Source organism: Coregonus clupeaformis, chromosome 11, assembly GCF_020615455.1.
Source record: "Coregonus clupeaformis isolate EN_2021a chromosome 11, ASM2061545v1, whole genome shotgun sequence".
In the NCBI taxonomy this organism is placed as follows: domain Eukaryota; kingdom Metazoa; phylum Chordata; class Actinopteri; order Salmoniformes; family Salmonidae; genus Coregonus; species Coregonus clupeaformis.
In genome coordinates this window covers 8,471,417-8,484,723 of record NC_059202.1, presented here as the reverse complement: position 1 = coordinate 8,484,723, position 13,307 = coordinate 8,471,417, and the positions used below count along the sequence as shown (strand labels likewise).

General features: G+C 44.8%; 1 protein-coding gene across 1 annotated transcript in view; it reads right to left on the bottom strand.

Moving 5' to 3' along the window:
- Positions 1-1,413, bottom strand: part of LOC121576368 (nuclear factor of activated T-cells 5) — a 44,372-nt gene extending 42,959 nt beyond the window's left edge. The window contains exon 1 of the mRNA XM_041889453.1: positions 1,068-1,413. Within this exon, the coding sequence (XP_041745387.1) occupies positions 1,068-1,140 (73 nt within the window). The 5' untranslated portion in view covers positions 1,141-1,413. The remainder of the gene's footprint in view (positions 1-1,067) is intronic.
- Positions 1,414-13,307: the final 11,894 nt, after the last annotated feature.

The window sequence follows — 13,307 nt, the reverse complement described above, 5'->3', positions numbered from 1 at the left end:
CAACAAACTCTCCAGGTTCACTTCTAATTTATTTACACCAAGCACTATAGGCTACTGCAACACCATTTCCCCTGCCATAGGCCCCTCACATTAGTCCCACAACCTAAAAAAAAATATGATGTGCAGGTTGGCGGTATAATTTTGAGTACACATTTTTCAATTAAAGCATTATTTAATCTGCAATTATTCTTCTGCCATTTATCCTGTTACCAGTCATTTTTACATGTAAATATTATATTGATTTTTATTAGTATGTCTTATTTTGTAACTAAATGTAAACTATTAGCTTCCAAAATGTATGCAGGTACATTCCTGGCTGTCCGATAACAGGTTCTGATGGTATGACTTGTCCTGCACTGTGTATTTACCCAGAGTCCATTGAGTGAATGTTGGAAAAAGGTCTTGGTTCCTTTCGAAACATAGCCATGTGAATGCAAAGATGTTGAAGTGAGCTGTCAAGAAAGCTGAGTCCTCATTCAAAGGCAAGGGCAGTGTGAATACAAAGATAACTGAGATATTTTGCTTTATTTCACCCAATAGTTCACTTTAAAGAGGACTGAGATTGTTTATTTTAAAGAGGACTACATCTGAAAACACCCTTAAATTACACAGGAAGCCTGTATGACGCTAGTGCAGCTGTATACAAGCGGGCCGCATCTGCTGGCTAGATAGCTAACTAAACAGCTTAACTAAAGACTGCTAGCTAAGTAGCTAGCTAACGTATGCTAACAATCGTGACAAATTCAGCAAGCAATCGAGGAGGGGTTTGTTACAATGCAAACTGGACCTGACGTTTTGATACTGTAACCATGCCATAGTCATGGGGGACCGAACCACGAGTGCACCGGGGGAAAACAATAACACAACACGCCTCCTGCTGCTACCTAACGTTAGCTGCTAGTTTGTCCATCATGCACACATTACTAGTTAACTAGCTAGCTATAAGCATAGCTAGCTGCTAGCTAACGTGATAATAATCCGTGATCTATCCGTTCATCAGTCCTAGTCCAAAACCATGGCAATACAATGCACATGCAGCCATGCCATAACATGTATACAAGTCTTACCTTTAGAGTAAAGAGATTTGGGGGAATTAAGGTCGAGATCCGCGCTGAGTAGGGATATAAAATCAGAGGGCATCGCAGCGCTTCATGGAGGGAGGCGAAGCAGACGCCCTCTACTATATGGATCAGAACGAAGCCAGCCAGCTAACGTTAGTGAGCAATGAACCAAAAAAATATGTCTGGGGCAAATAAAGTGTTAAGCAACAAAAGTTTAATAGCCACAGATAACCGTTTGTTATGTTGTCTTTTATGCCCAGACTCGCAGTTGCTATGCTAATGTCGCGTTCACGTGTTATCGGAAATTCCTAGTTCCTACTGAGAAGGGGGTAGATGAAGCCCAATATGGCGACCGGAGTATAGATACACACGGCGAGGCGTGGCTTAACGTGACCACGCCCCCAAGAAGGGTACAGACATAGGGTACTCCCTTTACTCCCATGTAATTAGCCTAACTTTTGCATCATCCTGAGCAAACTACTGACACTTTTTTGTTATTTCAATAAACGTTTTCAGCAGCATCAGGTGTCATTAACATACTTGGCTGTCACAACAACAAATTATTTGCATGATACTTATTCTGCCACTCTGTGTTACCCAACCTGCTAACACTGACAATAAAGCTAGTAAAGCTGTCGCATAATACTTATGTCACTGTTTGTTTACCCCTAGCTTTTTCGCCGGTTAACTGACGTTAGATGGCTGGCTAGCGAGAGAAGTTAGTCTCGATCTAATTCACTAGTCTTAGATATGTCGCGTAACTACTTCCAGTCTTTGCCAGCCCTTGAACGGTCATTTAGAAAATACAAGTTGATTCTTGTTGGCTTGCCTATATGTCCTTTCAACTTACCGGAGACCAGCTGTGCAGACAACCCTACCAAATGGCCCAAAGTAGCCTATGGCGAAATCTACACCTACATGGTAGAATCCCCAAGTTTACACAGGCAATACACATAGCGAGTTAGATACAAACAAGTGTTAGCTAGCAACTTACCGTGAATTAAGTGCTTCGAACACACACGTGTCGATAAACCGCAGCTTTCCATCATCATCGCGGCGTATAGCCTGAAAGCATGAGGTTTGTCTAACCTGGTCCTTGGGCAGTTTAAACTTAATTTGGTGGTATTTTCTCCTACTATTGTTCAAACAAAATGGTACGCAACATCGTTTCGGCATTTTAGCTATAAAAGCAGGGTTAAATAGCTAATGTTAGCTAGCTGAAGAAAGTCCATTGGAATCATCTCTTCGGCTGATAATCATGACGTACATTCCATGCGACAGTCTATCTGTTCATGCTAACATTTTTACCTTTAGAATCAAAGTGTTTTTAGGTATGATGTTTACTGAACAAAAATATAAATGCAACATGTGAAGTGTTGGTCCCATGTTTCATGAGCTGAAATAAAAGATCCCAGAAATTGTCCATACACACAAAAAGCTTATTTTTCTCAAATGTTGTGCACACATTTGTTTACATCACTGTTAGTGAGCATTTCTCCTTTGCAAAGATAATCCAACTGACAGGTGTGGCATATCAAGAAGCTGATTAAACAGCATGATCATTACACAGGAGCACCTTGTGCTGGGGACAATAAAAGGCCACTCTAAAATGTGCAGTTTTGTCACACAACACAATGCCACAGATATCTCATGTTTTGACGGAGAGTGCAATTGGCAAGCTGACTGCAGGAATGTCCACCAGAGCTGTTGCCAGAGAATGTAATGTTAATTTCTCTACCAACGTCGTTTTAGAGAATTTGGCATTATGTCCAACCGGCCTCACAACCACAGACCACGTGTAACCACGCCAGCCCAGGATCTCCACATCCGGCTTCTTCACCTGCGGGATCATCTGAGACCAGCCACCCGGACAGCTGATGAAACAGAGTATTTCTGTCTGTAATAAAGCCCTTTTGTAGGGAAAAACTCATTCTGATTGGCTGGGCCTGGCTCCCCAGTGGGTAGATTAGGGCCTAATGAATTTATTTCAATTGACTGATTTCCGTATATGAACTGTAACTCAGTAAAACCGTTGAAATTGTTGCATGTTGTGTTTATATTTTTGTTCAGTATAGTTTATTGATTAAAACGACATGGAAGTATGTTACAATATATAATTTGTAGATAACTGGGCCTCTTTCTGGGACTCACCCACAAACAGGACCAAGCCTGGTCTGCTGAGGAGTGACGGACTCCATCCTAGTTGGAGGGGTGCTCTCATCTTATCTACCAACATAGACAGGGCTCTAGCTCCACAATGAGATAGGATGCAGGCCAGGCAGCAGGCTGTTAGCCAGCCTACCAGCTTAGTGGAGTCTGCCACTAGCACAGTCAGTGTAGTCAGCTCAACTATCCCCATTGAGACCGTGTCTGTGCCTCGATCTAGGTGGAGCGAAACAAAACATGGTGGTGTTCACCTTAGCATTCTCACTGGAATAAAGTTCTCATCCATTCCTGTCATTATTGAAAGAGATTGTGATATCTCACATCTCAAAATAGGGTTACTTAATGTTAGATCCCTCACTTCCAAGGCAGTCATAGTCAATGAACTAATCACTGATCATAATCTTGATGTGATTGGCCTGACTGAAACATGGCTCAAGCCTGATGAATTTACTGTGTTAAATGAGGCCTCTCCTCCTGGTTACACTAGTGACCATATCCCCCGCGCATCCCGCAAAGGCAGAGGTGTTGCTAACATTTCTGACAGCAAATTTCAATTTACAACAAAAAAAAAGACTGCGTTTTCATCTTTTGAGCTTCTAGTCATGAAATCTATGCAGCCTACTCAATCACTTTTTATAGCTACTGTTTACAGGCCTCCTGGGCCGTATACATCGTTCCTCACGGAGTTCCCTGAATTCCTATCAGACTTTGTAGTCATGGCAGATAATATTCCAATTTTTGGTGACTTTAATATTCACATGGAAAAGTCCACAGACCCACTCCAAAAGGCTTTCGGAGCCATCATCGACTCAGTGGGTTTTGTCCAACATGTCTCCGGACCTACTCATTGCCACAGTCATATCCTGGATCTAGTTTTGTCCAGTGGAATAAATATTGTGGATCTAAATGTTTTTCCTCATAATCCTGGACTATCGGACCACCATTTTATTACGTTTGCAATTGCAACAAATAATCTGCTCAGACCCCAACCAAGGATCATCATAAGCCTTGTTATAAATTCTCGGACAACCCAAAGATTCCTAGATGCCCTTCCAGACTCCCTCCACCTACCCAAGGATGTCGGAGTACAAAAATTGGTTAACCACCAAACTGAGGATCTTAATTTAACCTTGCATAATACCCTAGATGCAGTCGCACCCCTAAAAACAAAAAAACACTTGTCACAAAAAATTTGCTCCCTGGTATACAGAAAATACCCGAGCCCTGAAGCAAGATTCCAGAAAATTGGAAAGGAAATGGCGCTCCACCAAACTGGAAGTCTTCTGACTAGCTTGGAATGATAGTACCGTGCAATATCTTAGAGCCCTCACTGCTGCTCGATCATCCTATTTTTCCAACCTAATTGAGGAGAATAAGAACAATCCAACATTTATTTTTATACTGTCGCAAAGCAAACTAAAAAGCAGCATTCAACAAGAGAGGATAGCTTTCACTTCAGCAGTGATAAATTCATGAACTTCTTTGATGAAAAGGTCATGATCATTAGAAAACAAATTACGGACTCCACTTTGAATCTGTGTATTTCTCCAAAACTGAGTTGTCCTGAGTCTGCACAGAACTGCCAGGACCTAGGATCAATGGAGACACAGGTTTTTTTAAATACTGTATCTCTTGACACATTCATGAAAATAGTCATGGCCTCTAAACCGTCAAGCTGCATACTGGACCCTATTCCAACTAAACTACTGAAAGAGCTACTTCCTGTGCTTGGCCCTCCTATGTTGAACATAATAAATGGCTCCCTATCCACTGGATGTGTACCAAACTCACTAAAAGTGGCAGTAATAAAGCCTCTCTTGAAAAAGCCAAACCTTGACCTGGAAAATGTAAAAAACTATCGGACTATATCGAATCTCCCATTCCTCTCAACATTTTTAGAAAAAGCTGTTGCACAGCAACTCACTGCCTTCCTGAAGACAAATAATGTATACGAAATGCTTCAGTCTGGTTTTAGACCCCATCATAGCACTGAGACTGCACTCGTGAAGGTGGTAAATTACCTTTTAATGGCATCAGACCAAGGCTCTGCATCTGTCCTTGTGTTCCTAAACATTAGTGCTGCTTTTGACACCATCGATCACCACATTCTTTTGGAGAGATTAGACACCCTAATTGGTCTACACGGACAAGTTCTTGCCTGGTTTAGATCTTATCTGTCGGAAAGATATCAGTTCATCTCTGTGGATGGTTTGTCCTCTGACAAATCAATTGTACGTTTTGGCGTTCCTCAAGGTTCCGTTTTAGGACCACTACTGTTTTCAATATATATTCTACCTCGTGGTGATGTCATTTGGAAACACTGCTATGCGGATGACACACAGCTGTACATTACGATGAAACATGGTGAAGCCCCAAAATTGGCTACCCTGGAAGCCTGTGTTTCAGACATAAGGAAGTGGATGGCGGCAAATGTTTTACCTTTAAACTCTGACAAAACAGAGATTCTAGTTCTAGGTCCCAAGAAACAAAGAGATCTGCTGTTGGATCTGACAGTTGATCTTGATGGTTGTACAGTCGTCTCATATAAAACTGTGAAGGACCTCGGCGTTACTCTGGACCCTGATCTCTCTTTTGACTAACATATCAATAATATTTCAAGGACAGCTTTTTTCCATCTTCGTAACATTGCAAAAATCAGAAACGTGTTGTCAAAAAATGATGCAGAATAGCAAATCCATGCTATTGTCACTTCTAGATTAGGCTACTACAATGCTCTACTCTCCAGCCACCTGGATAAAGCACTAAATAAACTTCAGTTAGTGCTAAACACAGCTGCTAGAATCCTGACTAGAATCAAAAAAATGGATCATATTACTCCAGTGTTAGCCTCTCTAAATTGGCTTCCTGTTAAAGCTAGGGCTGATTTCAAGGTTTTACTGCTAACCTACAAAGCATTACATGTGCTTGCTCCTACCTATCTCTCCGATTTGGTCCTGCCGTACATACCTACATGTACTCTACGGTCACAAGACGCAGGCCTCCTTATTCTCCATAGAATTTCTAAGCAAACAGCTGGAGGCAAGGCTTTCTCCTATAGAGCTCAATTTTTATGGAATGGTCTGCCTATCCATGTGAGAGATGCAGACTCGGTCTCAGCCTTTAAGTCTTTACTGAAGACTCATCTCTTCAGTAGGTCCTATGATTGAGTGTAGTCTGGCCCAGGGGTGCAAAGGTGAATGGCAAGGCACTGGAGCGACGAACTGCCCTTGCAGTCTCTGCCTGGCTGGCCTCTGACCCTATTACGGGAGCTGAGTCACTGGATTACTAGTGCTCTTCCATGCTGTCCCTAGGAGGGGTATGTTACTTGAGTGGGTTGAGTCACAGACGTGATCTTCCTGTCCAGTTTTGCGCCCCCTCGGGCTTGTGCAGTGGAGGAGATCTTCGTGGCCTATACTCAGCTTTGTCTTAGGGTAGTAAGTTGGTGGTCTGTTGATATCCCTCTAGTGGTGTGGGGGCTGTGCTTTGGCAAAGTGGGTGGGGTTATATCCTTCCTGGTTGGCCCTGTCCGGGGGTATCGTCGGACGGGGCCACAGTGTCCCCCGACCCACCCCTGTCTCAGTCTCCAGTATCTATGCTGCAATAGTCTATGTGCTGGGGGGCTAGGGTCAGTCTGTTATATCTGGTGTAATTATCCTGTCTTATCTGGTGTCCTGTGTGAATTTAAGTTTGATCCTAATTCTCTCTCCCCCCCCCCGGAGGACCTGAGCCCTAGGATCATGCCTCAGGATTACCTGGCCTGATGACTCCTGGCTGTCTCCAGTCCACCTGGCCGTGCTGCTGCTCCAGTTTCAACTGTTCTGCCTGCGGCTAGGGAACCCTGACCGGACGTGCTACCTTGTCCCGGCCTCTCTCTCTCTCTACCGCACCTGCTGTCTTGACCTCGGAATGCTCGGCTATGAAAAGCCAACTGACATTTAATCCTGAGGTACTGACCTGTTGCACCCTCTACAACCACTGTGATTATTATTTGACCCTGCTGGACATCTATGAACGTTTGAACATCTTGAAGAACAATCTGGCCTTAAATGGCCATGTACTCTTATAATCTCCACCCGGCACAGCCAGAAGAGGACTGACCACCCCTCAGAGCCTGGTTCCTCTCTAGGTTTCTTCCTAGGTTCCTGCCTTTCTAGGGAGTCTTTCGGGATGTGCTGTAATATGGAGGACTTGGCAAGCCAGCCTATTCCCTATAATGTAAATTCCAACAGATTTTAACTTCAAATACAGTGCATTCGAAAAGTATTCAGACCCCTTCCCCTTTTCCACATTTTGTTACGTTACAGCCTTATTCTAAAATGGATTGAATATTTTTTTCCCCCTAATCAATCTACACACAATACCCCATAATGACAAAGCGAAAACAGGTTTTTAGAAATGTTTGCAAATGTATAAAATAAAATAAACTGAAATACCTTATTTACGCAAGTATTCAGACCCTTTGCTACGAAACTCGAAATTGGGCTCAGGTGCATCCTGTTTCCATTCATCATCCTTTCATGTTTCTACAACTTGATTGGATTCCACCTGTGGTAAATTCAATTGATTGGACATGATTTGGAAAGGCACACACCTGTCTATATAAGGTCCCACAGTTGACAGTGCATGTCAGAGCAAAAACCAAGCCATGAGGTCGAAGGAATTGTCCGTAGAGCTCCGAGACAGTATTGTGTCAAGGCACAGATCTGGGGAAGGGTCCCAAAACATTACTGCAGCATTGAAGGTCCCCAAGAACACAGTGGCCTCCATCATTCTTAAATGGAAGAAGTTTGGAACCACCAAGACTCTTCCTAGAGCTGGCCGCCCAGCCAAACTGAGCAATCGGGGGAGAAGGGCCTTGTCAGGGAGGTGGCCAAGACCCCGATTGTCACTCTGACAGAGTTCCTCTGTTGAGATGGGAGAAACTTCCAGAAGGACAATCATCTCTACAGCACTCCACCAACCAGACGGAAGCCACTCCTCAGTAAAAGGCACATGACAAACCCGCTTGGAGTTCGCCTAAAGGCTCTCAGACCATGAGAAACAAGATTCTCTGGTCTGATGAAACCAAGATTGAACTCTTTGGCCTGAATGCCAAGCATCAAAATTTGGAAAAAGTAAAGGGGTCTGAATACTTTCCGAATGGACTGTATCTCCTAGATATAGGACAAACACTTCCAAACCTTGTTTCTTATGATTTCTTATTTTTTTTGTGCCATTTATGAATGTGTTATTCAATGTATTTCTCTGGGTTATAGTAGTAAAGGCCAAATTCAATATTTTATAATGTTTTTATATTTCTTTATACCTGAAGGGGTCCTACAATTCTAAATCAAATAGCTAAATGATCCATCGTATGACCATCTTAAAACAATTCCATGTCAGCTTTGAACCCCCCCTCCAACGGCTTTGACTTTTAAGAATGAATAAATATGTAATAACCCAAAAACATTAACCAGATCATGACTACAACTAAGTTACAAAGTCTTTGATCACACTGTGTTATTAACTTGGTGAGTAAAAACTCATGCGTCCTACCCTTTAAAATCGACCAAGAACCATGAAAAAATTGGAAATCTCTAGTGTAAAGCCCAAAAAGTAGGTTACCATTATGTCAGATCGTGATATGCATGTTCAAATCAATTTTTACCTGGCCAAATGATTAGATTGTCTGCAAAAAAGAATACGATTGAATGACGTGCTCTCCCCACAATTTATTGTTCTGCAGTGAGGATTTACCATGTTTAGAGAATGATTTTGTTACTTATTTACAGTAGTAACAATATGCAAATCAAGGAGCCAAATGTACGGTATGGTGATGGGTCCCTCGTGAAGGACCAATCACTATACAGTACATAGAGCTACCATATCTCAAGAGTTTGGACTTCTGTTTTGAAGCCAGCGAATGAGTCAGTCGTATTTCACTGTTAGTTTTACACAAATAATTGTATAAAACTGACAATGGTTTATTTTTTATTAAAACACTGATGATTGGTGTACTATTGCTTTATGCGTTGTATGCGTGTGCTTACTGTGACTGTCACCCTGATACTGGCTACTTGGTAACTCCTTCCCACGCTGTTGCCGAACAGTAGTGCTTGGCAAGCGGGAGCGAAGGGCACTGTGTCCCAGTGTTGTTGCCGTTCATGCCCTCCCAATTGAGTAGTAGACCGTAGTAGTGCCTTCAGAAATTATTCACACCCCTTGACTTTTTCCACATTTTGTTGTGTTACAAAATGGGATTAAAATGGATTGAATTTTCATTTTTTGTCAACGAACATTTGTAAAAAAAGAAAAGAAAAAATAATAATATACACTATATTTGCAAAAGTATGTGGACACGCCTTCAAATTAGTGGATCGGCTATTTCAGCCACCCCCATTGCTGACAGGTGAATAAAATAGAGCACACACCATGCAATGTCCATAGACAAACATTGGCAGAAGAATGGCCTTACTGAAGAGCTCAGTGACTTTCAGCGTGGCACTGTGATAGGATGCCACCTTTCCAACGAGTTAGTTCGCAACATTTCTGCCCTGCGAGAGCTGACCCGGTCAACTGTAAGTGCTTTTATTGTGAAGTGGAAACATCCATGAGCAACAACGGCTCAGCCGCGAAGTGGTAGGCCACACAAGCTCACAGAACGGGACTGCCGAGTGCTGAAGCACGTAAAAATTGTCTGTCATCGGTTGCAACACTCCCTACTGAGTTCCAAACTGACTCTGGAAGAAACGTCAGAACCAGAACTGTTTGTCGGGAGCTTCATGAAATGGGTTTCCCTGGCCGAGCCGAACACAAGCCTAAGATCACCATGCGCAATGCCAAGCGTCAGCTGGGGTGGTGTAAAGCTCACCGCCATTGGATTCTGCAGCAGTGGAAACGCGTTCTCTGGAGTGATGAATCACGCTTCCCCATCTGGCAGATGAATCTGGGTTTGGCGGATGCCAGGAGAACGCTACCTGCCTGAATGCATAGTGCCAACTGTAAAGTTTGGTGTAGGAGGAATAATGGTCTGGGGCTGGTTTTCATTGTTCCGGCTAGGCCCCTTAGTTCCAGTGAAGGGAAATCTTAACGCTTCAGCATACAATGACATTCTAGACGATTCTGTGCTTTCAACTTCGTGGCAACAGTTTGGGGAAGGCCCTTTCCTGTTTCAGCATGACAATGCCCCCGTGCACAAAGCGAGGTCCATACAGAAATGGTTTGTCGAGATCAGTGTGGAAGAAATTGACTGGCCTGCACAGAGCCCTGACCTCAATTCCATCGAATACCTTTGGGATGAATTGGAACTCCGACTGCGAGCCAGGCCTAATCGCCCAACATCAGTGCCCGAACTCACTAATGCTCGTGGCTGAATGGTAGCAAGTCCCTGCAGCAATGTTCCAACATCTAGTGGAAATCCTTCCCAGAAAAGTGTAGGATATTATAGCAGCAAAGGGGGGACCAACTCCATATTAACGCCCATGATTTTGGAATGTGATTTTCGACAAGCAGGTGTCCACATACACTACGTGACCAAAAGTATCTTGATTATATACTGTAAGTATTCAACCCGCTGAGTCAATACATGTTAGAATCACTTTTGGCAGCGATTACAGCTGTGAGTCTTTCTGGGTAAGTCTCTAAGAGCTTTGCACACCTGGATTATACAATATTTGCACATTATTCTTAAAAAAATTATTCAAACTCTAATGTTGGGTGTTGATCATCGCTAAACAGCCATTTTGGAAAGAAGACTGAACCAGATATTCCTCTAGGATTTTGCCTGTGCTTAGCTCTATTCCATTTATTTTTATCATAACAAACTCCCTAGTCCTTGCCAATGACAAGCATACCCATAACATGATGCAGCCACCACCATGCTTGAAAATATGAACAGCGGTAATCTGTGATGTGTTGTATTTGCTCCAAATATAACGCTTTGTATTCAGGACATAAAGTTCATTTCTTTGCCACATTTTTTCCCGTTTTACTTTAGTGCCTTATTGCAAACAGAATGCATGTTTGGAATATTTTTTATTCTGTACAGGCTTCCTTCTTTTCACTGTCAATTAGGTTAGTATTGTGGAGTAACTACAATGTTGTTGATCCATCCTCAGTTTTCTCCTTTCACAGCCATTAAACTCTGTAACTGGCCTTACGAAATCCCTGAGCAGTTTCCTGCCTGTATCTTTGTAGTGACTGGGTGTATTGATACTGAAAAATAGGGGTCAGGTTGTAGAGAATCGAAGGACCATGAATATAATAACAAACCTTAGGTGCTGGCTTAAGGCCGGTAGCAACCACTACAGAATGTCCGGTAAGAATAAGGTGGATGTCCAGGTGAGGGGAGTTTAATGGAAGAAGATGTGTGTGTGAATGTGGACATCTGACCACTCATGGTTCAGATAACTGAGAATCATGTCCTGTGAGAACTGACATTGACTATGGTTCTGAAAGGAAAGAAAACTTAGGCTATAGCACTGCTATAATATGAATGACATGGCTGTATAAGCTAGCACAGGTAAGTATATAACAGCAAGGGCTATACACTACAGCAGGCATAAGGCCTAGTCACATGGCAAAAGACTAAAAAGCCTATTGGATGTACACATGAAACTCAGGCAAATGTGCTGAAATAAACATTACTGTCACGCCCTGGCTCTGGGGACACGGTTACGTTGAGCCAGGGTGTGTAGATCTATGTACTCTATTTCTATGTTGGCCTGAGTGACTCCCAATCAGAGGCAACGAGTGTCAGCTGTTTGCTGGTTGTCTCTGATTGGGAGCCATATTTAAACTGTCGGTTTTTCCTTTGTTTTTGTGGGTTCTTGTTTCAAGTTGGTTGTGTTTGACCGTGAACTGTCACGTTACCGTCTTTGTTGTTTTGATCGTGTTTCGCTCAATAAAGAGTATGTTTGCCTGCAACGCTGCGCCTTGGTCCTCATCTGTTCCTGACGCTCGTGACAGAAGAACCCACCAAGACAGGACCAAGCAGCGTGAAGAGGAGAGAGGATGGACCTGGGATCAGTGGAGTAGGAGTCTCGACTGGGCCAAGCCAAGTGAGGAGCAGAAAGGTTGGACTTTGAAGCAGTGGAGTGAGTGTCTGGCTAGAGACATGGAGACCTGGTCCACGGGTAGGAAAGAACCCCAGAATATGTTTAGGGGGGCTCACGACGTCGGGGCAGCAGGAGGCCGCGATAGAGCGGTCCAACGGGTTGGCAGAGGAGGCCGCCAGGTTACGGGGGCCACTGGTCGAAGAGGGGATGGAAGGTGGAGAGGCACGGCGAGAGGTACTGGGGTGTGTTACCAGTCCGGTCCGGCCCGTTCCAGATCCCGGTGTAGGGCCAGTGGTGTGTGTCCCCAGTACGGTCCGGTCTGTTCCTGCTCCCCGCACCAAGTCTGTGGTGCGTTTCGTCAGCCCTGTCCGGCCCGTTCCTGCTCCCCGCACCAAGTCTGTGGTGCGTTTCGTCAGCCCTGTCCGGCCCGTTCCTGCTCTCCGCACCAAGTCTGTGGTGCGCGTCGCCAGCCCAGTCCGGCCCATTCCTGCTCCCCGCACCAAGTCTGTGGTGCGTTTCGTCAGCCCTGTCCGGCCCGCTCCTGCTCTCCACACCAAGCCAGTGGTGTGCGTCGTCAGTCCAGCACGGCCCGTGCCTGTTCCCCGCACCAAGCCAGGGGTGCGTATCGTCAGCCCGGCTCGGCCCGTTCCTCCTCCACGCACCAGGCCAGGGGTGCGCATCGTCAGCCCGGTCCGGTCCATTCCTGCTCCACGCACCAAGCCAGGGGTGCGTATCGTCAGCCCGGTCCGGCCAGTTGCTACTCCACGCACCAAGCCAGGGGTGCGCATCGTCAGCCCGGTCCGGTCCATTCCTGCTCCACGCACCAAGCCAGGGGTGTGTATCGTCAGCCCGGTCCGGCCAGTTGCTACTCCACGCACCAAGCCAGGGGTGCGCATCGTCAGCCCGGTCCGGTCCGTTCCTGCTCCACGCACCAAGCCAGGGGTGCGTGTCGTCAGTCCGGCTCCGGCCAGCGGGGGCCAGACCGGACCAGGGGTACTTTGGGGGGTTGGAGAGGGAGTGGGGATCAGGCCCGGAGCCGGATCCG